This window comes from Microcebus murinus, chromosome 13 (genome assembly GCF_040939455.1).
Source record: "Microcebus murinus isolate Inina chromosome 13, M.murinus_Inina_mat1.0, whole genome shotgun sequence".
NCBI classification, from domain to species: Eukaryota; Metazoa; Chordata; class Mammalia; order Primates; family Cheirogaleidae; genus Microcebus; species Microcebus murinus.
This window is the reverse complement of record NC_134116.1, coordinates 83,854,621-83,882,345: the sequence shown is the minus strand read 5'-3', so window position 1 is coordinate 83,882,345 and position 27,725 is coordinate 83,854,621. Positions and strand designations below refer to the sequence as shown.

Below are 27,725 nucleotides of genomic sequence, written 5' to 3'. Positions count from 1 at the left end.
GCCCTCATCTCCCCCATCCCCCAGGCCGTCCCATACCCCACCGGCCCTCATCTCCCCCATCCCCCAGGACGCCCCATCCCACGCCGGCCCTCATCCTCCCCATCCTTCATCCCCCGCCGGCCCTCATCCCCCCATCCCCCATCCCCCAGGCCGCCCCATCCCAGCCCGCGCACCCCAACCCTGCGGAGGGAGGTGGCTCCACTCCGGCTGCCGCGCTCTCGGGGACAGGAGCGTGTCCAGCCCCGCCCCCGCCCCCGCCGGCCCAGGCCCCTCCCGCCATCCCGGCCCCCTCCCCCGCCCTCTCCCCGCCTCGGCCCCGCCCCTCGCCCTTGATCCCGCCCCGCCCGCCCCGCCCGCCCCGCCGGAAGGACTCGAGCGCCCGGGAGCGGGAGGCGCGCTCGGACCGCTGTCCCGGGCTGGCGCGCGCGGCCCCGGCATGGAGTCCCCCGCGCGCTGGCAGGCGGCGCGGGCCCGGGTCCCCAGGTGGGCGGCGCGGGGTTCAGGGGCCCGGGTCCCCAGGTGGGCGGCGCGGGGTTCAGGGGCCCGTGTCCCCAGGTGGGTGGCGCGGGGTTCAGGGGCCCGGGTCCCCAGGTGGGCGGCGCGGGGTTCAGGGGCCCGGGTCCCCAGGTGGGCAGCGCGGGGTTCAGGGGCCCGGGTCCCCAGGTGGGCGGCGCGGGGTTCAGGGGCCCGGGTCCCCAGGTGGGCGGCGCGGGGTTCAGGGGCCCGGGTCCCCAGGTGGGTGGCGTGGGGTTCAGGGTCCCGGGTCCCCAGGTGGGCGGCGCGGGGTCCTGGGTCCCGGGTCCCCAGGTGGGCGGCGTGGGGTTCAGGGTCCGGGGTCCCCAGGTGGGCGGCGCGGGGTTCAGGGGCCCGGGTCCCCAGGTGGGCGGCGCGGGGTCCTGGGTCCCCAGATGGGCGGCCCGGGGTTCTGGGTCCCGGGTCCCCAGGTGGGCGGCGCGGGGTGCTGGGTCCCGGGTCCCCAGGTGGGCGGCGCGGGGTCCTGGGTCCCCAGGTGGGCGGCGCGGGGTCCTGGGTCCCGGGTCCCCAGAAGGGCGACGTGGAGTCGGGTCGCGGATCCCGGGTCCCCAGGTGGGCGGCGCGAGGTTCAGGGTCCTGGAACCGAGGTGGGCGGCGCGGGGTCCAGCCAGAGTGGGCCAAGGGTCCCGCGCAGGCAGACGTCCTCCCCGCGGTCCGCCCGCGGACCCTGACTCCCCGAGCCCGGGCGGACACGCGCACGGAAACTTTATTTGGAAACGCGGGTTCTTCTCTGTCGCAGGGTTGATCCCTACGGATTTGAGAGGCCTGGAGACTTTGACTACGCGGCGTACGAGGAGTTTTTTTCCACCTACCTGGTGATACTCACTAGAAGAGCAATAAAATGGTCCAAACTTCTGAAGGGAAGCGGGCGCGTCCAGAAAAGCCCGACAGGTGAGTCCGGTTTGGCCTGCGCCGGCTGCGCACCGCGCGCCCCACCCTCGGGCCGGGCGCAGAGTCCAAGGTCCAGCGGGGCTTCCGGAGGTGCCCAGGGGAGCGCGGCGGGGGGGGGGGGACCCAGGGGAGCGCGGGGGGACCCAGGGGAGCGCTGGGGGTGCAGAGGAGCATGGGGGACCCAGGGGAGCGCGGGGGGACCCAGGGGAGCGCTGGGCGTGCAGGGGTGCGTGGGGGGACCCAGGGGAGCGCTGGGGGTGCAGGGGAGCATGGGGGGCCCAGGAGAGCGCTGGGGGTGCAGGGGAGCATGGGGGAGCAGGGGAGCGCTGGGGGGGCAGGGGAGTGCTGGGGGTGCAGGGGAGCGCTGGGGGTGCAGGGGAGCATGGGGGGACAGGGGAGCGCTGGGGGGGGCAGGGGAGTATGGGGGGCCCAGGAGAGCGCTGGGGTTGCAGGGGAGCATGGGGGGGACAGGGGAGTGCTGGGGGTACAGGGGAACATGAGGGGGGCCAGGGGAGCGCTGGGGGTGCAGGGGAGCATGGGGGGCCCAGGGGAGCGCAGGGGGCGGGACCCAGTCAGGGCGGTGACAGCTCCCAGGGGAAGGTGTGCCCTGGGCCTGGGTGGGTAGGGAAGAGCCTCCATTCCCCTCTGAGACCAGCCTGCCTGTCGGAGGCATAAGGATGGTTGTTTCCAGCAGGGGAGTGCGTCTGGAGGCTGAGAAGAAGGCTTTCTTACTCCTTAAATAGATGGGAGAAACTCGTCCCCAAGGGTCCTTGGGAGTGGGTCCTCCACCGTGCTCCCCACTCCTACGCCCTGCAGGCTTCCTCCTGCCCCACAGCACCCCGCCCGCCTGCACTGGGCCGGCGACTGGTGGGGGACCCCTTCCCTGGGCTCTTCCCAGACCTGGCAAGGCCGCTGTGGGGCATCCATGCCTGGAACCCCCCCCACCTGCCACCACCATCCCGCACCTTGCTGTCCTCACCTGTGTGTGGGCCACACAGATCTCACTTATCTCTGCTCTCCTGCTGGAAGCAAAGACCCCCTCCCTGCCTGCCTGCCTGGGGGGGTTTTGCTTCTCGCCCTGCTACACCCTTGGTGCCTGGAATGCGCTTGGGCAGCCTCACCGTCTCATGCGTGGCCGTCTGGCTGCAGAGCTGCCCAGGGCACCAGGCAGAGACAGAGTGGGTACCTGTGGGGGTGGCGGGGGCTTTGGTGGAAGTGTGCCGTGGGGTCACGGGGGGGGGGGGGGGGAGGGGGTTGGTCGTCGGAGCACAGTGGGATCTGGGGCTTCCTGAAGGAGGGGGCAGTGATGCTGGCTGAGCTGGGGGACCCAGGTATTAGGGACGTGGTGGGGAGGGCGGGAAGGGATAGAGGTGGGTGGGGCTGTGGCCAGGCCCCAGAGGCCTCCTAAGCCAGGGGTGCAAGGTCAACGTTTGTTCTCAGAGAGGTTAGTGGATGGGGCCCAGGTGCCCCAAAATGCCTGGGGGGCTGCGAGCTGTGTGGGAGAGGGCCGGGTGCAGGGGTCTCCCCGGACTTGCTGACCCACCTGGGGACTTAAGAGGTGGTCACAGCCTACCGTCCCGGAGGCTCTGCTGTGTGGAGGCTCCACTCCACTTCCCTGAGCCCGGGGAAACTGATGCTTCGTAAAATCATGGAGCCAAGAAGGACCTCCAAGGCTGGTAGTTGTTGGCCTTCCGGGTCCCTGGAGCTGAGATCCTTTGTGCATCCCACGAGAGCATCACACCTGTCCTATCCCGTGTCACCTGTATGTTGACATGTTTCCAGCAGGATGGCTACCTTTATTTTTCCCTTTTGGTTTATTTATTTTTTTCTTTTGAGACGGATTCTCACTCTGTTGCCCGGGCCAGAGTGCCGTAGCATCAGCCTAGCTCACAGCAACCTCAATCTCCTGGGCTCAAGTGATCCTCCTGCCCCAGCCTCCTGAGTAGCTGGGACTACAGGCATGCACCACCATGCCCAGCTAATTTTTTCTATATATTTATAGTTGTCCAGCTAATTTCTTTCTGTTTTTTTGTTTTTTTTAAAGACAGAATCTCGGTTTGTTGCCCAGGCTAGAGTGAGTGCCATGGAGTCAGCCTAGCTCACAGCAACCTCAAACTCCTGGGTTCAAGCAATTCTGCTGCCTCAGCCTCCCGAGTAGCTGGGACTACAGGCATGTGCCACCATGCCCGGCTAATTTTTTCTATATATATTAGTTGGCCAATTAATTTCTTTCTGTTTATAGTAGAGATGGGGTCTCGCTCTTGCTCAGGCTGGTTTCGAACTCCTGAGCTCAAACGATCCGCCCGCCTCGGCCTCCCAGAGTGCTGGGATTACAGGCGTGAGCCACCGGGCCCGGCTTCTGTTGTGCTTTTTTTGACTGTGTCCTGTAAGGTCATTGTGATTTTTCATAATCATACGTACGATCACATACATAAATACAGCCTGTGCCTCACACATTTTCTTTGATGGCAGCTTATAGAATTTCGCTCATGGCAGGTGCTTTTCCCCCTAACGTGTGGTTTCCTTTAAAATAATGGTATTTGCTATATCATCTCAAAGGAAACCAGCAAAGCTTTAGAGGTTTGCTTTGGAAACGAGCCGTTTAGCAGGTCACGGTCATTCAGGGCACACGTGGCACCCCGGCCTGACGTGGCCAACGTGGACGTCAGATGCACACAGCCTCTCGTCTGCTTCAGGAGTTGCTCCCTGTCGACTGAGGGAGGCGGCTCCAGGGTCGGTTTTCGGTTCTGTTCCTGTCTGTCTTGTCGTTAGAAAATAACTTTCCGGCCGGGCGCGGTGGCTCACGCCTGTAATCCTAGCACTCTGGGAGGCCGAGGTGGGCGGATTGCTCGAGGTCAGGAGTTCGAAACCAGCCTGAGCAAGAGCGAGACCCCGTCTCTACTATAAATAGAAAGAAATTAATTGGCCAACTAATATATATAGAAAAATTGGCTGGGCATGGTGGCACATGCCTGTAGTCCCAGCTACTCCGGAGGCTGAGGCAGGCGAGTGTCACCCGCATCCCTGGACTTGGGTCTCTCCTGTGCCCATGGTGCCCCTTGCCGGGTCCGTCCTCTGCCCTGTGTTGCTGCCACAGAACGTTCCAGAGCCTCCTCTGCCTGCAGCCTGCCCTTTCTCCACTGCTGTGGTTAGGGCGGGCGCCTCAGGCCCCCGGTCCGTCCCCCTTCCCCGTGCTCCTGGGTCCCCGGACCCTGCTCCTCCCTCTGCTGCTCCGCGCAGGAGCCGGGACCGGGGAGGTTGCCGGCCTCCGTGTGGGGAGCAGCCGCTACCGTGGCCGCGCTGGGCCCAGGCGTGAGCCCGCAGCCCGCCCTGTCCTCAGCGGGGGTGGGGTGTGTGGGGGATGGAAGCCCCGCGGTGGTTCCCGCCTGGTCTGTGCTCTGATTTTGGGTGAGCAGAGTCCCTTGGGGCGTGTGCCAGCTTTGGGGGGATGCCCGAGGTTTGGGGTCCCCCGTGTGTGATGCAGGAGGGGAAGGGCAGGAGCGTGGGGGCGGGCGGCTCACGCGGCCTCTGCCTCCCGGTTGCAGTGAAGCGCTACGTGCGCAAGGGGGTCCCGCTGGAGCACCGCGCCCGCGTCTGGATGGCGCTGAGCGGGGCCCAGGCCCAGATGGACCAGAACCCCGGCTACTACCAGCGCCTGCTCCAGGGGGAGGGCGACCCCGGCCTGGAGGACGCCGTCAGCACAGGTGAGGGGGCACAGGGAGGGGGCACGGGGGGCACAGGGGAGGGGAGCACAGGGGAGGGATCACAGGTAAGGGGGTCACAGGGGAGGGGAGCACAGGGGAGGGGGCACAGGCGAGGGGAACACGGGATGGGGCACAGGTGACGGGAACACGGGATGGGGCACAGGTGAGGGGGCACAGGTAAGGGGGCACAGGGGAGGGATCACAGGTGAGGGGAACACGGGATGGGGCACAGGTGAGGGGAACACAGGGGAGGGGGCACAGGTAAGGGGGCACAGGGGAGGGATCACAGGTGAGGGGAACACGGGATAGGGCACAGGTGAGGGGAACACGGGATGGGGCACAGGTGAGGGGAACACGGGATGGGGCACAGGTGAGGGGGCACAGGTAAGGGGATCACAGGGGAGGGATCACAGGTGAGGGGAGCACAGGTGAGGGGAGCACGGGAGGGGGCATAGGTGAGGAGACAGGGGATGGCGGCAAGGGAGGGATCACAGGAAGGGGCACAGGGGAGGGGGACACAGGAGGGATCACAGGGGAGGGGGCGCAGGTGAGGAGGGCACAGATGAGGCGGGCACAGGAGGGATCACAGGGGAGGGGGCACAGGTGAGGGGCGCAGGTGAGGGCTGTTTCCACCCAGCCCTGGAGGCGCAAGGCGGAGGAAGCACCTTGTGAGGCTGACGCAGCAGCAGCTGTAATCTGAGATCACACTTTTCTCAAAGGGAAAGCCAACACGGAAGAGTTCGGGAGGGGAACGGTGTTTGGGCTCACTCAGCAAACTCTGAGCGCCTCGCAGGCTAATAAGGAAAGCGGGGCTGGGCGCCTGTGGCCCCAGCACTCTGGGAGGCCGGGGCAGGAGGATCCCTCGAGGCCAGGAGTCCGAGACCAGCCAGGGCAACATATCGAGACCTCGTCTTTACAAGAAGTTTAAGAGAACAGGGATAAGAAGACGAGGTTTCTTCTGGAAGAGTCTCAGGAGACTGAGAATAGGCCTCGAGAGCGAGGAAGCCGCGGGGCGCAGGAAGGCGGCCGCCTGCGAGGGCTGGCAGAGGCGGCACGTGCGGCGTGAGGACCGCCCGGCCACGCTGCTGTCCCGGCCTCCGCTGTCCTCACCCCCCGGCTTTCACGCAGGCATGGGGTCGCCAGCTCTCCGAACCCCACAGAGCTAAAAATAGGTTTAACCTAAACTGAATAATAATAATTTTTTGTGTGTGTGAGACAGAGTCTCGCCTTGTTGCCCAGGCTAGAGTGAGTGCCGTGGCGTCAGCCTAGCTCACAGCAACCTCAGACTCCTGGGCTCAAGCAATCCTCCTGCCTCAGCCTCCTGAGTGAGTAGCTGGGACTACAGGCGTGAGCCACCATGCCCGGCTAATTTTTTCTATATATATTAGTTGGTCAATTAATTTCTTTCTGTTTTTTTTTTAATAGAGACGGGGTCTCACTCTTGCTCAGGCTGGTCTCGAACTCCTGACCTTGAGCGATCCTCCCGTCTCGGCCTCCCAGAGTGCTGGGATGACAGGCATGAGCCAACCTCGCCCAGCCTGGATGAGTTTTTCTTAACAACAAAATTTACCATTTCATCGTCTCAAACTAAAGCTCTGTCTCCATGAAACAAGAGCCTGTGCCGGTGGCCTCTGCATCTGACCCCTCCAGGGGCCTCGCAAGCCGAGTTGCATGTCCTGCGTCCGCTCGTGCCGGGCTGTGTCAGAATGTCCCCCTTGGTGGCCGAGTCATGTCCCACGGTGTCTGGATCACGTCTGTTTGCCTGTGTCCAGGGACATGCGGGTTCCCCCGCCTGGCTGCTGTGCTCTCGTCTGCCTGCGCCCCTCGGCCGGCGGGGCCCGGAGGGGCTGCTGGCCGCGGGGTCAGGAACGTAGGCGAGAGCCCGTCTGCCCCGTGACCTCTCCCTTCCCCGAGAATGATGTAACCACACGTGCGGGGAAACGTCTCATGTGACAGATACTACCTAGGCGTGGACGCAGCTGGTCACTCTGGTCTGGAGCAGCGGAAACACTCTGGGTTCCCCGCGGCTTGTTCCTTTTGTTGGAATGTCTAGAATTCTAGCGGAAAAGTCTCTTTTGTAAAAAACACGCAGAGGAAGGCCGGGCGCGGTGGCTCACGCCTGTCATCCCAACACTCTGGGAGGCTGAGGCGGGAGGATCACTCAAGGTCAGGAGTTCAAAACCAGCCTGAGAAAGAGTGAGACCCCATCTATACTAAAAAATTGAAAGGAATTAATTGGCCAACTGAAAATATATAGAAAAAATTCGCCAGGCACGGTGGCACATGCCTGTAGTCCCAGCTACTCGAGAGGCTGAGGCAGGAGGATCGCTTGAGCCCAGGAGTCTGAGGTTGCTGTGAGCCAGGGTGACACCACGGCACTCTAGCCCGGGCAACAGAGTGAGACTCTTGTCTCAAAAAATAACAAAAACACGCACAGAGGAGTGGGGTGCACTGAGGCGTGGAGCTCAGCGTTCTGCCCACATCGGGCTTCTCCTGAGCAAAGACGGGCTGGGCGGAGGCCGGGAGCGGAGTGGCAGGTGGCTGTTCTGGGGCTGCGGTGGGGAGATCTGTGCAGGGGAGACGTGGGTGTGGTGAGGCGCAGGGGGCGTGGGAGGGGGCTGGGGTGGCCGCCTCCTGTCTGGGTGCATTTACAGCAAGCGCCATCGTAGGCACTGCTGCGCAGACACACCCACGCGGAGTGGCGGCGGCCCAGCCGGGAACCAGCGGGCGTTCCAGTGGGCGCGGGTCCTCCCGGTCCTGCCCGCGTGGGGGTGATGCGGGGGCCCGGCTCCCGCAGGGCGAGGCGTGCTCGGCCGAGCGATCCACGTGGTCTGGTCCCAGCACCGGACGGCTTGGCCGGGCCACCGCTGGGCTGAGAGGTGCCGGGCGGGTTGGCCCGGGGAGGGCGCCGGGAGGAGGCGGTAGGAAGCCGGGGGCGGGGGCCGCGCACCTGCCCGCAACTGCGCTCGTTGGGCGCGCAGCACCCAGTGTAGACGGCGCATCTTTGCAAAGGTATCTCGCGTCTCCGACCTCCAGAACCGGGGCGTGCCGGAGTTCGCGCCCTCCGCCCGCCGCGGAGGGGACCCTGGGGCCACCTCTGCCCCGGGGCCATGTGTGTGCGTGCGTGTCGTGCGTGAGGAGGAGCCCGACCTTTCGGGGCCTTCCTGGGGCGGTGCGGCCGGGCGCCGGGTGGAGGCCGCTCCGGGCCCCGGGCAGCCCGGGCGCGAGGACGGGGCTGGGCCCGCGGGTCTGCCGCCGCTGAGCCGCCCCGCGTGCGTTTCCGTGCAGACCTGAACCGGACCTTCCCCGACAACGTGCGGTTCCGGGACTCGGCCCAGCCCAGCCTGCAGAAGGCCCTGTTCAACGTGCTGGTGGCGTTCGGGCGGCACAACCGCGGCGTGGGCTACTGCCAGGTGAGCGGCCTCGCGGGCCTGCCTCAGTCTCCCCTCCGGGAAAGCGGGCGGCGTGCGGCTGCCCGTGCGGGCGGGGACCGCGAGGGCGGGAGGGCGGCGCGGGAACCGGGTTAAGTCAACACGGAGGACAGAGGCGGCGGGACCTGGACTGCCTCCCTGCGGGTCACGTGTGCACACGCGTGTGGCAGGCGTGTGCTGGGGCGGGCGTCCCCTCCTTTGAGGTCGTCTCTGGGGTCCGACCCCGGAGCGGCGCGGTCGGGAGGGGCCGCCTCTCGCCCCGTGGGCTGTGCCGGCCGCGCCGGCCTGGGGGACGCTGTCCGTGACCGGGACGGCAGGAGGCGCCAGGCTCAGCGTGCGGGCTGCCCTCCCGTGCGTGCGCGTGTGACGTCCGTTCCGGGTCCAAGCGCACGGGGAGCAGGGGCGGCCGGCGGCCTCGGTGCAGCGGGTGCGGGAGTCCGGCCCCTGCGAGGGAGAGCGCGGCGTGCGACCGTGCGTGACTGCGTGTGACCGTGCGTGACTGCGTGTGGCTACGTATGAGCGCGTGTGACTGCGCGTGAGCGTGTGTGGCTACGTGAGCGCGTGTGACTGCGTGTGACTACATGTGAGCACGTGTGAGCGCGTGTGACTGTGTGACTACGTGTGAGCGTGTGTGACTGTAAGTGTGAGCGCGTGTGACTGTGTGAGCGCGTGTGACTGTAACTGCATGTGAGCGCATGTGACTGTGTGAGCGCGTGTGACTGTGTGACTACGTGTGAGCGTGTGTGACTAAGTGTGAGCGCGTGTGACTGTGTGAGCGCGTGTGACTGTAACTGCATGTGAGCGCATGTGACTGTGTGAGCGCGTGTGACTGTAACTGCATGTGAGCGCATGTGACTGTGTGAGCGCGTGACTGTAACTACATGTGAGCGCATGTGACTGTAAGTGAGCGCGTGTGACTGTAACTAAGTGTGAGCGTGTGTGACTGTGTGAGCGCGTGTGACTGTAACTAAGTGTGAGCGTGTGTGACTGTAACTAAGTGTGAGCGTGTGTGACTGTAACTACATGTGAGCATGTGTGACTGTACGTGTGAGTGCATGTGACTGTAACTAAGTGTGAGCGCGTGTGACTGTAACTACGTGTGAGCACATGTGACTGTAAGTGAGCGCGTGTGACTAAGTGTGAGCGCGTGTGACTGTAAGTGTGAGCGCGTGTGACTAAGTGTGAGCGCGTGTGACTAAGTGTGAGCGCGTGTGACTGTAACTACATGTGAGCGCATGTGACTGTAAGTGAGCGCGTGTGACTGTAACTAAGTGTGAGCGTGTGTGACTGTAACTAAGTGTGAGCGTGTGTGACTGTAACTACATGTGAGCATGTGTGACTGTACGTGTGAGTGCATGTGACTGTAACTAAGTGTGAGCGCGTGTGACTGTAACTACGTGTGAGCACATGTGACTGTAAGTGAGCGCGTGTGACTAAGTGTGAGCGCGTGTGACTGTAAGTGTGAGCGCGTGTGACTGTACGTGTGAGCGCGTGTGACTGTGTAAGTAAGTGTGAGCGCGTGTGACTGTAAGTGTGAGCGCGTGTGACTGTAAGTGTGAGCGCATGTGACTGTACGTGTGAGCGCGTGTGACTGTAACTACGTGTGAGCGCGTGTGACTGTGTAAGTGTGTGCGCGTGTGACTGTGAGCGCGTGTGACTGTAAGTGTGAGCGCATGTGACTGTACGTGTGAGCGCGTGTGACTAACTACGTGTGAGCGCGTGTGACTGTAAGTGTGAGCGCGTGTGACTGTGTGAGCGCGTGTGACTGTGTAAGTGTGAGCGCGTGTGACTGTAACTACGTGTGAGCGCGTGTGACTGTAACTAAGTGTGAGCACGTGTGACTGTAAGTGTGAGCGCGTGTGACTGTAACTACGTGTGAGCACGTGTGACTGTAAGTGAGCGCGTGTGACTAAGTGTGAGCGCGTGTGACTGTAAGTGTGAGCGCGTGTGACTGTGTGAGCGCGTGTGACTGTAACTACGTGTGAGTGCGTGTGACTGTGTGAGCACGTGTGACTGTAACTACGTGTGAGCGCGTGTGACTGTAACTGTGTGAGCGCGTGTGACTGTAAGTGTGAGCGCGTGTGACTGTGTGAGCGCGTGTGACTGTAACTACGTGTGAGCGCGTGTGACTGTAACTAAGTGTGAGCGCGTGTGACTGTAAGTGTGAGCGCGTGTGACTGTGTGAGCGCGTGTGACTGTGAGCGCATGTGACTGTAAGTGTGAGTGCGTGTGACTGTGTGAGCGCATGTGACTGTGTAAGTGTGAGCGCGTGTGACTGTACGTGTGAGTGCGTGTGACTGTAACTACGTGTGAGCGCGTGTGACTGTAACTAAGTGTGAGCGCGTGTGACTGTGTGAGCACATGTGACTGTAACTAAGTGTGAGCGCGTGTGACTGTGTGAGCACATGTGACTGTAACTAAGTGTGAGCGCGTGTGACTGTAACTGTGTGAGTGCGCGTAACTGCGTGTGAGCGCGTGTGTGTAACTGTGAGCGTGTGTGATTGTGTGTAACTGTGTGTGATCGCATGTAACTGCGTGTGAGCGTGTGTGACTGTAACTATGTGCGAGTGCATTTTACTGTGTAACTGTGATCGTGTGTAACTGTGTGTGATCGCATGTAACTGCGTGTGAGCGCGTGTGACTGTAACTATGTGCGAGTGCATTTTACTGTGTAACTGTGATCGTGTGTAACTGTGTGTGATCGCATGTAACTGCGTGTGAGCGCGTGTGACTGTAACTATGTGCGAGTGCATTTTACTGTGTAACTGCGTGTGAGCGTGTGTGATCACGTGTAACTGTGTGTGATCGTGTGTAACTGCGTGTGAGCGCGTGCGAGTGTCCGACGCTGGGCGCGCTGTGCGCAGGCGCGGGGGGGGGGGGCGGGGCTGGAGCGCTGGCCCTGCCGGGGTCGCGGGCGCGGGGCAGGGCGGGGCGGTGCGGTGCGGGTCCCAGAGACGCAGCGGAAGCGCGGGAGTTGGGACGCTGGGCTCGCTGGGCCCACGCCGGGCGGCGGGGCGCGGTGAAGGGGCGGCGGGGCGCCTCTCGGGTTCCGGGGCAAGGTGAAGGGGGCGGCGGGGCGCGGTGAAGGGGCGGCGGGGCGCGGTGAAGGGGCCGGCGGGGCGCGGTGAAGGGGCCGGCGGGGCGCGGTGAAGGGGGCGGCGGGGCGCGGTGAAGGGGGCGGCGGGGCGCGGTGAAGGGGCCGGCGGGGCGCGGTGAAGGGGCCGGCGGGGCGCGGTGAAGGGGCCGGCGGGGCGCGGTGAAGGGGGCGGCGGGGCGCGGTGAAGGGGGCGGCGGGGCGCGGTGAAGGGGCGGCGGGGCGCGGTGAAGGGGCCGGCGGGGCGCGGTGAAGGGGGCGGCGGGGCGCGGTGAAGGGGCCGGCGGGGCGCGGTGAAGGGGCGGCGGGGCGCGGTGAAGGGGCGGCGGGGCGCGGTGAAGGGGCCGGCGGGGCGCGGTGAAGGGGGCGGCGGGGCGCGGTGAAGGGGCCGGCGGGGCGCGGTGAAGGGGCCGGCGGGGCGCGGTGAAGGGGGCGGCGGGGCGCGGTGAAGGGGGCGGCGGGGCGCGGTGAAGGGGCGGCGGGGCGCGGTGAAGGGGCGGCGGGGCGCGGTGAAGGGGCGGCGGGGCGCGGTGAAGGGGGCGGCGGGGCGCCTCTCGGGTTCCGGGGCAAGGTGAAGGGGGCGGCGGGGCGCGGTGAAGGGGCGGCGGGGCGCGGTGAAGGGGGCGGCGGGGCGCCTCTCGGGTTCCGGGGCAAGGTGAAGGGGGCGGCGGGGCGCGGTGAAGGGGCCGGCGGGGCGCGGTGAAGGGGCCGGCGGGGCGCGGTGAAGGGGCGGCGGGGCGCGGTGAAGGGGCGGCGGGGCGCGGTGAAGGGGCGGCGGGGCGCGGTGAAGGGGCGGCGGGGCGCGGTGAAGGGGGCGGCGGGGCGCCTCTCGGGTTCCGGGGCAAGGTGAAGGGGGCGGCGGGGCGCGGTGAAGGGGCCGGCGGGGCGCGGTGAAGGGGCCGGCGGGGCGCGGTGAAGGGGCGGCGGGGCGCGGTGAGGGGGCGGCGGGGCGCCTCTCGGGTTCCGGGGCGCGGTGAAGGGGGCGGCGGGGCGCGGTGAAGGGGCCGGCGGGGCGCGGTGAAGGGGCGGCGGGGCGCGGTGAAGGGGCCGGCGGGGCGCGGTGAAGGGGCGGCGGGGCGCGGTGAAGGGGCGGCGGGGCGCGGTGAAGGGGCGGCGGGGCTCGGTGAAGGGGCGGCGGGGCGCGGTGAAGGGGCGGCGGGGCGCGGTGAAGGGGCCGGCGGGGCGCGGTGAAGGGGCGGCGGGGCGCGGTGAAGGGGCGGCGGGGCGCGGTGAAGGGGCGGCGGGGCGCGGTGAAGGGGGCGGCGGGGCGCGGTGAAGGGGCCGGCGGGGCGCGGTGAAGGGGCGGCGGGGCGCGGTGAAGGGGCGGCGGGGCGCGGTGAAGGGGGCGGTGGGGCGCCTCTCGGGTTCCGGGGCGCGCTGTGGCCTCGCCCTTCGGCCGAGGCGGCCCGGGAGAAGGGGGCGCGCAGCCGCGTTGGGACGCCCGCGCCCGCGCGGAAGCACGCCAGGCCTGCCCTGCCAGCCACGCGTGCGGTCTCGCTGCGAGCGCCCCCGCGCCGGGTCCGCGGCCCCGCCCGTCTGTGCCCTGCCGTCCGGAGGAGTCCGCCCGCGGTCGCCCACCGTTCTCGCGCGTTTCCACACGTGGCTTTGTTGTGAGCGCCCTCGCGCGGCCCGGTGCGGTGGCGCACGCCTGCTGCCCAGCGGGAGGATCGCTGGAGCCCGGGGCCAGCCTGGGCGGCACAGTGAGACCCCATTTCTAAACACACACACACACACATGATTTTATATACTGGCATGAACACACATGCAAACACAGGTATGTGCATGCGTGTCCGTGTTGCGCCTGCTTCCTGTGTGTGCCGTAGCGGGACCGCAGCCCGCGGCTTGAACAGCAGGGGGGTCTGGGGATGGAGGCCGGAAGTCTGCGGCCGGAAGGGGCGGGGCCTGTTCCGGTTTCCCGCGTCACTCCGAAGTCCGCCCCCGTCCTCGCGCGGCCTCCCTGTGTGGTGCGCTGGGCCCACGTCCCCCTTTCCCGGGGACACGGCCGCCGTGGGCCCGCCCAGCTGCGCCGCACCGCGCCTGCGGTCCCGCGTCTCCCGCGTGAGAATCTGGGGACACGGCTCACCCACGGGACGCGCGTGGGGCCGCGTGGGGCACACAGGACCCCGGGTTCTGCTTCCCCTTTCCTGGGGGTCGGCTCTGTTGGCCGAGACCCCGCCCGCCGCGACGACGCCATCTCCACCGGGCTGCTCTCGGGGTCTGTGCGGCTCCTGCACGTGCCGGGCGTGCGGGTGCCCGGCGTGCAGGTGCCAGGGATGCAGGTGCCGGGGGTGCAGGTGCCGGAGGTGCAGGTGCCCGGCGTGCAGGTGCCAGGGATGCAGGTGCCGGGGATGCCGGTGCCGGGGGTGCAGGTGCCAGGGATGCAGGTGCCGGGCGTGCAGGTGCCGGGGATGCAGGTGCCGGAGGTGCAGGTGCCCGGCGTGCAGGTGCCCGGCGTGCAGGTGCCGGGGATGCAGGTGCTGGGGGTGCAGGTGCCGGGAGTGCAGGTGCCCGGAGTGCAGGTACCCGGCGTGCAGGTGCCGGGGGTGCAGGTGCCAGGCGTGCAGGTGCGGGGGGTGCTGGTGCCGGGCGTGCAGGTGCCGGGGGTGCAGGTGCCAGGCGTGCAGGTGCGGGGGGTGCTGGTGCCGGGCGTGCAGGTGCCGGGGGTGCAGGTGCCGGGCGTGCAGGTGCCGGGGGTGCAGGTGCTGGACGTGCAGGTGCCCGGAGTTCAGGTACCCGGCGTGCAGGTGCCGGGGGTGCAGGTGCCAGGCGTGCAGGTGCCGGGGGTGCAGGTGCCGGGCGTGCGGGCCGTGTGCGGGGCCGTGTGCGCCTTGGCTCTCGGTGAATGTCACCACGTGCGCATGACGACCCCCGTCCTCGTGGCGCCACAGTCCCCGCGCCGGTCCGCGTTTTGTGCGGTGTTGATTTACCACGCCGGTTGGCAAGAGCTGGATTTGTTTCCCCATTACTAGGAAAGCATGTACGTATTTGAGAAAACGCAGAGGAACACAAGAGAAGACGCAGGTGGCGTGAGACCCGGCCCCCGGGAGACGCTGCCTGGCCGCGGCCGGGCTCACCGCTCTCGGTGCCGGGCCTCGCTGTATCCAATGGCAACGCCCGGGCAGGCCTGTGCGGGGATATCCCGGTCTCGGCCACGGAAATCTCTCAGCACCCCTCGCGACAGACCGCGTTCCTTACGGCTTTGCAGACTACGGTTAAATGTTTTAGAAACTGGTGGCGAGTTGTGCTGCGTTACCCCCAGCCTGTCCTCAGGTGGAGAGACGGGCTTTACTGTTTTTATTTTTTTCTAGACGGAGTCTCACTCTGTCGCCCAGGCTAGAGTGAGTGCCGTGGCGTCAGCCTCGCTCACAGCAACCTCAAACTCCTGGGCTCAAGGGATCTTCCTGCCTCAGCCTCCCGAGTAGCTGGGACGACAGGCATGCGCCACCATGCCCGGCTAATTGTTTCTATGTATTTTTATTTGGCCAATGAATTTCTTTCCATTTATAGTAGAGACGGGGTCTCACTCTTACTCAGGCTGGTTTTGAACTCCTGACCTCGAGCGATCCACCCGCCTCGGCCTCCCAGAGTGCTAGGATGACAGGCGTGAGCCACCGCGCCCGGTCGAAAGATGGGATTTGATTTCAGTTTTCCAAGGCAGTGCTCAGAAGGGTTTCTTTCGTTTTCTTCATTGTAGGCGTAGACACGCATCCCTGGATGGTAGGTCCTTAGTCTCTCCAAGGCTCCGAAAGATCATTCTAGAATCAGCGAGTGTCGGGGAGAGCGAGAGGCGGGCACTCAGCGGCCAGGTGGCTCTAGAACGGCACGGCGGTTTAGAACTCAGTGTAGATTTCTGCCTCTCTCCTTTCCAATCCCAGGGCATGAACTTCATAGCGGGGTACCTGATCCTCGTCACGAGGGACGAAGAGGAGTCCTTCTGGCTGCTGGACGCTCTTGTCGGGAGGATTCTGCCCGGTACGTTGGGGGCCCACGGAGCCCGAGCCCCCGTGTCTGTGCGGGCAGAGCGTTTCTGTCGACAAGCCAGATTCAGTGAAGACGTAACTGAATTGTTTGGGGGCTGAGATTACAAATGGTCTTTCTGCAGTCGAGTTAAAGAGGACAGTGTTTTTGTAGCTGAGTCCCAGTCATGGAAGCTGGTCACTATCGGGGGCCTGGACGTGGCTGGGGTCATAGGTCAGCCTCTTCCGCCCCGCCCCCCCCCCCCCCCCCCCGCAGCTCCTCTGGTGTCCAGCCCGGCCGGCCGTGCTGTCATGGTGTTGAACATGAGATCTCTGAGGGGTCGACTGGGTTCCGCGTCTGCACTTGTTGCTGAGTTCCTGAGTCCTCGTTAGGGCGTAGTCCTCGTTAGGGTCGCCGTGGTTGCTTTTTATTTTTTTATTTTTATTTATTTATTTATTTTGAGGCAGAGTCTCACTTTGTTGCCCAGGCTAGGGTGAGTGCTGTGGCGTCAGCATAGCTCACAGCAACCTCAAACTCCTGGGCTCAAGCGATCCTCCTGCCTCAGGCTCCCAAGTAGCTGGGACTATAAGCATGTACCACCGTGCCCAGCTAATTCTTTTCTATATATATTTTTTAGTTTAGCAATTAATTTCTTTCTATTTTTTTTTTTAATAGAGACGGGGTCTCGCTCTTGCTCAGGGTGGTCTCGAACTCCTGACCTCAAGCGATCCGCCCGCCTCGGCCTCCCAGAGTGCTAGGGTTATAGGTGTGAGTCACTGTGCCCGGCCAATTCAGTTCTTTTTGACAAGTAATTGTTGAAGGGGCTGGGTGGGGTGGCTCACACCTGTAACCCTAGCACCCTGGGAGGCCGAGGCGGGAGGATGGCTGGAGGTCAGGAGTTCGAGACCAGCCCGAGCAAGAGCGAGACCCCGTCTCTACTAAAAAGAGAAAGAAATTAATTGGCCAAATAAAAATACATAGAAAAAATTAGCCGGGCATGGTGGCGCATGCCTGTAGTCCCAGCTACTCGGGAGGCTGAGGCAGAAGGATTGCCTGAGCCCAGGAGTTTGAGGTTGCTGTGAGCTAGGCTGATGCCACGGCACTCTAGCCCAGGCAACAGAGGGAGACTCTGTCTCAAAAAAAAAATTGTTGAAAACCCATCATGTTCCAGGCTCTGTTCTCAGGGTTTGGGAAATGTCCCTGTCATGGTGAAGTGGCAAGAGGACACGAGTGGACAGTAGCAGGGACGGCACCGTGCTGGGCAGCAGAGCATGTTGGGTGTCAGAAGGCTTCAAGTGTCAACCCAAGGAAACAACGAGCAAGGCTCCAGATTCCCAAAGTGGCAGCAAACGTGCAGACTTGTCCTTTGGTCCATAAAATGCCGTTTCTTACATTAGTTGTTAGGTCCAGTTGAACCAAAGTGCAGTGCAAACAGGTCTTGATGCAAAATCAAAACAAAGCCAGGCACAGTGGGTCATGCCTGTGATCCCAGCACTTTGGGAGGCTTAGGCAGGATGAGGGTTACTTGAGCCCAAGAGTTCGAGACCAGCCTGGGCAACACAGTGAGACCCCATCTCTACAAAAAGAAAACAAGGAAAATTGGCCACGTGTGGTGGCGCCTCTAGTCCCAGCTACTGAGGAGGCCACAGCGGGAGGATTGCTCAAGCCCAGGAGCTGGAGGCTGCAGTGAGCTGTGATGATGCCAGGGCACTCCAGCTGGGGTGACGGAGCGAGATTTTGTCTCAACAAAAGAGAGCATCAGAACTAAAATGTTAGGACTGTGGGAGAAAAAGGGATTTTTCTTACCATTTCGGAGCTCTCCAGATGGCAGAGAAAAGAGGCAAATATGTTTCATTCTCTAAATTCTGGTTACCCAAACTGGGTAATTTCGGTGCCACAATTATCCTGCTTTTAACAGTTTTTTAAAAAATATACAGGAAATACATAGACGTATTCTCATTTCCCAAGTTCAAGAAATGACAGTAGAATGTGACAGTCCCTCAGTGATGGGCCCCCCACTTCTCCCGACTAAGAAGTAATCACGTTACCATCTGTTGTCGTATGTATTTCCAGCGTTTTTCTTTTCTCTCTTTTTTTTTTTTTTTTGAGACAGAGTCTCACCATGTTGCCCGGGCTAGAGTGAGTGCCGTGGCATCAGCCTAGCTCACAGCAACCTCAAACTCCTGGCCTCAAGCAATCCTTCTGCCTCAGCCTCCCGAGTAGCTGGGACTACAGGCTGCGCCACCATGCCCGGATAATTTTATATATATTTTTTAGTTGGCCAATTAATTTCTTTCTATTTATAGTAGAGACAGGGTCTTGCTCTTGCTCAGGCTGGTTTCGAATTCCTGACCTTGAGCAATCCTCCCACCTTGGCCTCCCAGAGTGCTAGGATTACAGGCGTGAGCCACCGCGCCCGGCCAGCTGACTCTGTTTTGATAAAATTTTGTTTGTCTAGTTCCATTCCAGTAACTTCCTGGTATTTGAACTGAGAGGAGCCAAGGCCTTGTTTCATTGTGTGTGTACATGTATGTATATGTATGTCTCTGTACATGTGTGCGTGTTTGTGTCTCTGTGTGTGGGTGTTTGTGCACATATGTTCATATGTGAGTGTGTTGGTGTTCATTGTGTATGTGTGTATGTATGTGCATTTGTGTGTATGTGAGTATAGGTATGTGCATGTATGTTTGCATGTGTATGCATATGAGTGTGCATTATATGCATGCATGAGTACGTGCATGTGTCCACATGTATGTGTGCTGGTGTGTATGTGTCATATGTGAATGCATGTGTGCTTACGTGTGCGTGTTTACATGTGTGTCTGTATGTGCATGTGTGTGCATGTGTCAGTGTTATGTGTCATGTGTTATGTGTGCACATGTGTCTGCATACAACATATTTGGAAAATCTGCATCCACAGCACGTTCTGGGTGTGTCCAGGCAGTGGCGTGCCTTGCAGACGTGTGGTTCGATAAGAGAGGAGTGAGGATTGATGTTCAGTGAACACTCAGCAGGTCTCGGCGTCTTATCTGTGCAAAGAGCAGCACACGCCAGTTGGAAGCCCTGTCGCCTCCGCGCCTCCCCTGTCCTGGGACCTGGAAGGGTGTGGGGCGGGCGGGTTTTCCGTGCCCTCTCACAGCCCGCGTCCCCGTCCGGCAGGGATGGCTGTGCGTGTCCTGGAGAGCGCTGGGGTCTCTGCCCTCCCGTGCCACCGATGGGGACCGCTCTCCTGGGCTCAGGGCGGGAGGGGGGATGGGAGGCAGGGATGGGAGGCGGGGACGCGAGTGCCGGCGCAGGGCGCTGCCAGGCGCGCAGTGTGAGCTGCAGAGCGACGGCCCTGCGCCTGCACGGCTAGTGTGGGTGCAGGCGGGGAGCCCGGCGGGCGGCTGCAAAGACAGCACCCCACCGCACGGCGGTGTCCTCCCCTGCCTTGGCCCGCGATGATGAGGCAGGAGCAGGGACAGTCCTGGCCTCGGGCTCAGTCCAGGTCGGCCACTCCCAGGGTCCAGCAGTCGCCGGAACCTTCTCTCTGGGAGGAATTGGGGTTTGATCTCGCTCTTAGGGGCAACGAGCCATCCGCAGGTTTTTCTGTTCCTCCCTTCCTCCCTCCCTCAGAGTCTCACTCTGTTGTCTGGGCTAGAGTGCCGTGGCGTCAGCCTAGCTCACAGCAACCTCAAACTCCTGGGCTCAAGCGATCCTCCTGCCTCAGCCTCCCCAGTAGCTGGGATTACAGGCATGCACCACCATGCCCGGCTAATTTTTTCTGTATATTTTTAGTTGGCCTATTAATTTCTTTCAATTTTTTAGTAGAGATGGGGTCTCGCTCTCTTGCTCAGGCTGGTTTCAAACTCCTGACCTCGAGCAATCTGCCCACTTTGGCCTCCCAGAGTGCTGGGATTACAGGTGTGAGCCACCGCGCTGGGCCCTTGGCTGTGTTTTTGAGACGGGGTCTGGCTACATTGCCCAGGCTTGCTCTCAGCCCTGGCTCGCGTGATTCTCCTGCCTCTGCCTCCTGAGCAACTGGGACCGCAGGCGCCAGTGCACCAGCCCCAGCATGCCCTCTCGAGGCTGTCTGAGCCGGGCCCCGTGTCCTGGCACCCGCGTGTCCTGGCTGAGGTCCCCGGCCGACCCCCACCCCAGGCCTCTGCCGTGTCTGTGCTGCTGACTGGGCCAGGCCAGGCCTCCCACCGGGAGGCTGGACTCCCACGGTCCAGGGGAACCCGGGGGCGCCTTCCTAGGAGAACCTTGAGGAGCTTCCACACACTGTGTGTGCTGGCCCCCCACACACGCATGTCCTCTCCTGGGCACGGGCTCTTTTTCCAGGGCTGATGGTGGCCGTGTGGGCTTAGTGACCATTCCCCACCGTCCTTGAGAGTCACTCACACCCATCTTGGGACGCTGGGGGAGAACCGTGGAGAAGGGTCAGCGGTTCCCACCGAGCGCCACCGTGGCTGTGGTCGGCGTCAGTCCCCGTCTCCACGCACACGGATGCTGCGCGTGGCGGCAGCCTTTTCTCATCTCGGGTCACGCGGTGGGAACTCCCCCCCGCTGCACGACGTTTGAGAACTTTCCGGATGGCTCCGTGGTGTCGCGCTGTAACTGCAGGAGTGGGAGGGATCCCTTTGGCTGCCTGCCCCCGGGTCTGCGGACGAGGCCACACAGACCCGCCTGAGAGGAGCCAGCAGTGTCCGTGCGTGTCCCCCCCCCCCCCCCCGGGAGCAGCAGAGAGGGGCCGCCCAGGGTGGCCGGGCCGGGCTCGGGGCCGTCTCAGGCTGAGACGGGGCAAGGGTGTGTGGCTTCTGGGCGGGAAGGTGACGAGGAAGAGTGTGGCCAAGGGGCTGATGTGCACGGTCTGGGACCAGACATCATTGGTGCCTCGCACAGATGGGAGTCGTGGACGGGACTTGTGGACAGGTGTCGTGGATGGGACTCATGGACAGGTGTTGTGGACAGGACTCGTGGACAAGTGTCGTGGACGGGTGTCGTGGATGGTTGTCGTGGACGGGTGTCGTGGACGGGAGTTGCTCCGGCAGAGGGAGCAGACGAGACGTGTGCTCAGAGCTTTGCTGCTGGCCCTCCCTGTGCCGAGGAGGCGTGTTGGGGCAGGTTCCGATCATGGACAGCCCAAGGCGGGGCCCTCACAGAGGAGGCTCCCGGCTGGTCCTCGCAGCACCTGCTTCCCGCCAGCAGCCCTGCCTGGACCGGGCGTCGGCTCCCCGCATCTGAGACCCACGCCGGGCCATGTGGACTGCGGCACCAGCCTCCCTGAGCGGCCCTGGCATCTGCCCGTCCACAGCCACCAGGGCGTCCCTGGCCGACCCCAGGCTGCAGTGTTTTCCCAAAGTGGCTGCTGAGTGCCGGCGACCTTCCTGCCCCGGGAGCCGGTGGTCACCGAGGCCGGCATGGGGCGGGGCTGCCCGCTGGACCCCATTTGTAGAGGGGAGACCTGGTGCTGCCGGGCAGGGGCTGCGCCAGCACAGCGGGTAGCCGGGCGTCCCCCAGCACACGGGGCTGCGTCGGCCAGGCCGCCCAGTGGGTCTCCCTGGATCCAGGGCGGCAGCTCGGCCATGGGAGTCAGGTGGTTCCACCTTTTCTGTGGCCCCAGTTTCACGCCCACCGAGCAGCGTTTGCGACCCCAAGTGACGCCAGTGTCTCAGTTCTCCCCTCGTTGTCACACGGGGTCCCTGGCGTTAGGGTTAGGGCTAGACTTGACGCTCACGGTCCAGGATGCCCGCCCCTCCCTCAGAGCAGGCACCAGAGGCAGGCGCTCTTGGCTGCGCCGTTAGGATGGCCGTGATGGAAAGGTCTGGCCCACACTTTTGCCCCGGGGGAGACCCAGCACGCGTGTGTGGGTGGTCGTGTGGCTCTTGCGTGTTCCCTGTGGAGAATTTGGAGGACAGAAAATGATGCAGGAAGGCGGGAGTGGCAGCCCCTGGGAGGCCCCTGTCTGCACGGCTCGGGTCTGGGGTGGGGCGGGGCTGCGCCGTTCTGTGCCGGGCAGGCGAGGTGCCGGCCCCGAGCCCTGCCGAGCTGCGCGGTGTCCGGCTGTCTGCGGGGTGAGGGTGTCCCAGGTGGACGGCCAGGACGGGGCCGCTCCCTGGGACTGCCGCGTGGCCATGAGGGAGGGGCCTGGGGAGGCCCCGGCGTTGGAGGGACGGGGCTGAGGGAGGCAGAGATGCCCTGGGTTTAACTTAATCCTCCTCCTGGGCTCGGCTCAGCCCCGTGGAGTTCAGGGTGAGCGGTTGGCGCCTCTATTCTTAGAAGCTGCTCTAAGCTGCTCTGCCGGCCAAGGTCACGGCGCCCTCCCCGCTGCCGCTCGTGGACGGGGAACAGAACGTGCTCGACTCAGGTTTCGTGATGGAAAGAGCAAAGCGCTCAGAGGCCAGAGAGAAGGATGCAAAATAAGGAGGTTGAGAGAAAAGTTTTTTAATCCCTGGAGTCTTAAAACTGAATTGCCTCTGGTTAATTCACTCTCAGGCACTTTGTATGAAACACGCTTCACTGTGCGCTCACGCTTTGAAAATCAGGAGCATCACCGTGAGGCTGTGTTGGTTCTATTTTAACCAAGATGTTAAATTAATGAGAACATCGCATCCCTCCTGCCACAGCATACAGGTGGCGGGATGAGACACCTTGTGTGGTGCACGGTGTGCTGGATTCTCCCATTCTGTGACATGATTACTCACCGAATTCTTTTACAGCACAAGTCAAGCAGTAAGATTTATTTTATTGTAATACACATCATATTTTTTTTTTTTTTTTTTGAGACAGAGTCTCGCTTTGTTGTCCAGGCTAGAGTGAGTGCCGTGGCGTCAGCCTAGCTCACAGCAACCTCAAACTCCTGGGCTCAAGTGATCCTTCTGCCTCAGCCTCCCGGGTAGCTGGAACTACAGGCATGCGCCACCATGCCCGGCTAATTTTTTTTATATATATATCAGTTGGCCAATTAATTTCTTTCTATTTTATAGTAGAGACGGGGTCTCGCTCTTGCTCAGGCTGGTTTTGAACTCCTGACCTTGAGCAATCCGCCCGCCTCGGCCTCCCAAGAGCTAGGATTACAGGTGTGAGCCACAGCGCCCGGCCTACACATCATATTAACAAGCCTAAAAAATTAAGTAGGAAGCCCAAAAAAGCTTTGATAAATCAAATATTCATTCAAAATAAAGTGTCGATGGAAAAGAAGCCTAACTCTGTAAAATAATCTGAGGAGGTTTATTCTGAGCAGAGTGTGTGTGACCCTGGCCCGGAGCCACGCCCAGGAAGCCTTGGGCAAGTGGACGCACCGTGGCTAGGTCACAGTTTGCTTTTATGCGTTTCGTGGAAATAGGAATTTCACGTAAACTCATAAATACGTGGGAGGTGTACATTAGTTTGGCCCCAAAAGGCAGGACATCTCAAAGTGGGGGCTCACAGGTTATAGGTGATTTAAAGATTGACTTGTAATTGGTTAAAGACAGAAGGTTCGTCTAAAGGCTTGGAATGTTTTCAGTTAAGGACGCCTGTGAATCAGAGAGAAGTCACCGGGCAGAGACGGAGACTCTAGCGATCTGTTCAGTGACTGATGACCTGCGGGGTGGTTTGAGCTTTGCCTCAGTCCTGCCAATGAGGACATCTCCAAGGAGGAGGGCGTGACCGCCTCCTCCTGGCCTGCAGCTCAGCCTCAGGGTGTTCCTGGGGTCCCCTTGGCCAAGAGAGGGTCCAGTTAGTCCACTGGGGGGCGCCTAAGATTTTATTTTAGTTCACAAAAGAAACCGTGTTAGAAGCATTTGTCTCAGCCTGAGTTTTGTTTTTATTGTGGTAAAACACACATGAAAATTCCCATCTAAAATTTCAAGTGCACTGTTGCGGCATTAAGTGCATCCATGCTGCTGAGCAACCATCGCCCCCCAGGACTTCCGTCTTGGGAGACAAACGTCCCCACTGACCACTGACTGTCCTCCCCAGCCCTGGCACCCACCGCGCCCCGGGTCCGACCCTGCTGGGAATGAGGGGGTGGAATGAGGGGGTGGCTGTGTGGTGGCACCGGTGCTCTCGGCACTCTGGGGGGTGGAGGCGGCGGGGAAGATCCCGTTGCTGAGCCGGGAGTGGGAGGCTGCAGTGCGCTGTGATGGCGCCACTGCACTCCGGCCCGGGTGACCGGGCGAGGCCGTCCTGAGAGAGGAGAGCGGAACTGATAGGGGCGTGCCGTCTTTGCGGAGTCCCTGTCACCACCTGCAGGTTTCACCGGGCGCCCAGTGGGCGGCGCCGGGCAGCGTCTGCCTCACCCCCCGGGGGCGGCTGATCCAGGATGCGCTGCACCCGCAGGGCCCCACGTCTGGGCTGGGCTCCGCTCTCACTTCGCCTTTGTCTCTGGGACTGTCCTGCGTGTTTCCCTGGCTCCTGGGGGGTGGAGGTAGCAGGCTGAGGGGCTGGCGGTCTGCGGAGGGTGACGTGGGTCTCGGTCTCTGCTGCCCGCAGACTACTACGGCCCCGGGATGCTGGGCCTCAAGACCGACCAGGAGGTGCTCGGGGACCTGGTGAGGGCGAAGCTGCCGGCGGTCGGGGCCCTGCTGGACCGGCACGGCGTGCTGTGGGCCCTGCTGGTGTCCCGCTGGTTCATCTGCCTCTTCGTGGACGTCCTGCCTGTGGAGGTGAGTGCCGCGCGGGCCCGGGTGCAGCGGCGCAGGGCACGCCGGGGACTGACGGGGGATTTCCGTCCCCTTGCAGACTGTCCTTCGGATCTGGGACTGCTTGTTCAACGAAGGCTCTAAGATCATCTTCCGGGTGGCCCTGACCCTCATCAAGCAGCATCAGGCGCTGATTCTTGAAGCCACCAGCGTCCCGGACATCTGCGACAGGTTCAAGCAGATCACCAGAGGCAGCTTCGTGATGGAGTGCCACACCTTCATGCAGGTGGGTGCGGGCGTCCCCTCAGCCCGTGGCTGCCACCTGCCTAGAGCCCAGCGCCTGTCCTCCCGCCTCACACTCCTACCGGGAGGGCACGAGCTGCCAGGCACCCCGAGGGCCTGCCTGGGCCGTCCACAGCAGGCCCCACGCCCTGGCTTTGCTCACGGCGCAGCTGCTCAGGCCGACTGGGGCGGGGCCTGCCGAGGCTGAGGCTGGGAGCTGAGCCCAGGGCCGGAACCGCGCTGGCAGGACTCGGCGAGACGCTGGCGCCCGGGAGCCCACCTCACTTTGCTTTTCTCAGAGACGGGATCTCGCTCTGTTGCCTGGGCTGGAGTGAGAAGCACAATCACAGCTCACAGCAACCTCAGACTCCTGGGCTCAAGCGATCCTCCTGCCTCAGCCTCCCGGGCAGCTGGGACCACAGAAGTGCACCACCACGCCCGGCTGATTTTTTATTTTTTGTAGAGACAGGGTCTCACTGTGTTGCCCAGGCTGGTTCTCCTGCCTCAGCCTCCCAAAGTGCTGGGATTACAGATGTGAGCCACCATCTGGCTTTTTAACGTTTTGTTTTGAGATAATTACAAACTCAGAGGAAGTACCAGTGTGTACCTGCTGGCTCCACAGCCCACGGATTAGAAGCCCAGGAAGGGGAGAGCTCTCGGAGTCCCCGGGTGGTGCCAGGAGTGGAATCGGGCCATGAATGCTGTCAGGTCACTGCTTGGTGGTCCCAGACTGGCCAGGACTGTCTCTGCTCAGAGAACCAGGGACACTTGGCCACAAAACACGTGAGTGTGGCCCTCTCCCGGCTCCAGGGAGCAGCTGGGCACAGGGCGAGTGACTCGGTCTGAGGCGGCCCCTCCGTCCACCTGCCGTGGGGGCTGTGGTCACCCTGTGCTGTGGAGCACACTTGGCGCCGCCGCCACCCTGGCCACACGGCGGCCGTGGTGCGACTGCAGCTGTCCCGAGTCAGTCACCAGCCAGAGGCTCCCCCAGAGAGGGCGTTGGTGACAGGTGACAAGTGTCAGATGTGAACTTGGAACTGACTCCAGATTCACCTGGGGGCTCGTCAGGTAAAAGGAACCGTCACCGCGGACGCGGCGCTGTCCTTGCAGCGTTACGGGGGAAAGGCCGGCACAGACGGCAGGACCGTGCCCTCCCTGGGGCTCCGCCGGCCCTCCCGGGGCGTGGGGACAGACCCCTCGGCCTCGGCCCGCCTGGGGACTTCGCCGAGTCAAGACTGCTGGAGACACAGCCTCTGACGGGACGTCCCAGCAGCCGTAACGACCAGGGCAGACTGCAGCAATGTCCACCGTGCAACCGGACGCTGTGAAGGTGCGGCCGCGGCCCGCCCCAGGCCCGGCTCCTGCAGAGGCTGCAGGGTGGGCGCGGATGTGAGCTGGGCTAGCTTGACTCGCAGCAGCCCGATGCAGCACCTGTGGCTTCCTGGGAGTGGACAGAGGTGATGGCAACCTTGGCAGGCGTTGGGCAGGGACCCTGTCAGCCTCGTGGTGCCCAAGCTGCACCCTGCAGGCGTCTGAGTCTAGGGAGTGCCGAGGGCGGTTTTTACTTCCTTTAGGCTCAGCGTTTGTACAGCCTCAGGTTAGAGACAGAAAGGAATAGCTTTGGGCCACCTCCGAACGACGGGGGTTTGAGGACCGTAAAGGACTGTTTTCTGTCGTGGACCTCTAAACATAAATGTGAAGAGCCGTGGATGTGACCCAGGGGAGCTGGTGTTCCCCGCCACGGCTTCCAGGGTGCTCGGACAGCCCCCCTCCTCGAGGTCACTAGGCAGTTTTTTTCTTTTTTGAGACAGAGTCTCGCTTTGTTGCCCAGGCTAGAGTGAGTGCCATGGCATCAGCCTAGCTCACAGCAACCTCAAACTCCTGGGCTCAAGCAATCCTCCTGCCTCAGCCTCCCGAGTAGCTGGGACTACAGGCATGTGCCACCATGCCCGGCTAATTTTTTCTATGTATATTAGTTGGACAATTAATTTCTTTCTATTTATAGCAGAGACGGGGTCTCGCTCTTGCTTAGGCTGGTCGAACTCTTGACCTTGAGCAATCCACCTGCGTTGGCCTCCCAGAGTGCAGGGATTACAGGCGTGAGCCACTGCGCCCAGCCCAGGCAGTTTCTAAAGGAACCCACAAGTCTCGCCCGCCAAGCCCTGGCAGCAGCCCCACGGGGCGGAGTCCTCCCTGCAGCCGGGTGTGTCTGTGTCCCTGCTCCAGCCGCCCAGCCCTCTGGCTGCCCCCATAAAACTGTCTCCATCGATGGCGTGTGCTGCCTGACCACGCCAAGGTGCTCTGCACACCGTCCGCCCGGCTGTCCTGCAACCCTGACTCCTCCCCAGCAGAGGCAGAGCAAGGTGACGTCAGGCTGGTGCCCAGCTGGCCTTGGGGACCAGTGTGGATGGAGCTTGGGCCACCTGTGGACTGCGGCGTGCTGCCGGCCCGGCCCCCTGGCTCGCTCTGCAGGAAGCAGGGGCACTTCTGTGCCTCAGCTGTATTTTTGGCCACAGCACTGCTCATTAGTCCATTAAAAAAGAAACCCTAAAGGAACCTGATGGCTTTTGTTTTTGTCCTTGGCCCTGGGGCAGAGGCAGGATGGCAGCCACCTGGGGACCGCCTGCCTGCGCCTGCCAACGGGCCCGTCCCCCCTCGCCACACTCAAGGCCTTTTTCGTCTTCCTGCCCGTCTGGAAAAGCTAAGGCATGTGTTGCTGGATTGTTTTTAAGCTCATTCTATTTCCATTCCAGAAAATATTTTCAGAACCCGGGAGCTTGTCCATGGCAGCCGTGGCCAGGCTGCGGGAGCGCCACAGGGCCCAGCTGCTGGCGCAGGGGTGAGCGCGGCCCCGACGGCGGAGCTTCGCGTCCAGAGCCGACAGGAGACCATGTTTACTGCTTTCCTTTTTACTGTTGTAAATACTGGATGTTGCTACACTTCAGCTGTGAATTTTTTAAGAGAGTAATTTGAAATGTCAGTCTACAGCCTTTAGCTAGAAATTTGACTTCATAAAGAAAAACTATTTTTACCAGACACTAAAACGTGAGGGATGTACATTTGTATGTAATAAAGTACGCCGATACCTGCAAGTCTGTGACTATCAGTTTCTCAGCAGTTTCAATGCTGTTCTGTGCCTTTCCCCTTTACATGAGGCTTGTGCGTGTGACAAGTGATCTGTTTAGACGGGAAACTTAACCTTTCCTATTAGGGCCACGTGAGCGAT

The 27,725-nt window shown here is 62.5% G+C and overlaps 1 protein-coding gene across 4 annotated transcripts; it reads left to right on the top strand.

Moving 5' to 3' along the window:
* Positions 1–365: 365 nt before the first annotated feature.
* On the top strand, positions 366–27,591 carry GRTP1 (growth hormone regulated TBC protein 1). 4 transcript variants are annotated; one of them, XM_076009604.1, is made up of 8 exons: positions 366–483; positions 1,274–1,425; positions 4,971–5,129; positions 8,418–8,542; positions 15,530–15,626; positions 24,069–24,241; positions 24,318–24,503; positions 27,253–27,591. In XM_076009604.1, the coding sequence occupies exons 1-8, from the start codon at positions 437–439 to the stop codon at positions 27,340–27,342; spliced, it is 1,029 nt and encodes a 342-aa protein (XP_075865719.1). In that variant the 5' UTR covers positions 366–436; the 3' UTR covers positions 27,343–27,591. The 4 variants fall into 4 exon arrangements, with proteins under 4 accessions (XP_075865719.1, XP_075865720.1, XP_075865721.1 ...); XM_076009605.1 differs by having other exon boundaries at positions 24,799–27,392; XM_076009607.1 differs by lacking the exon at positions 366–483 and adding an exon at positions 870–879.
* The last annotated feature ends 134 nt before the right edge of the window (positions 27,592–27,725 follow it).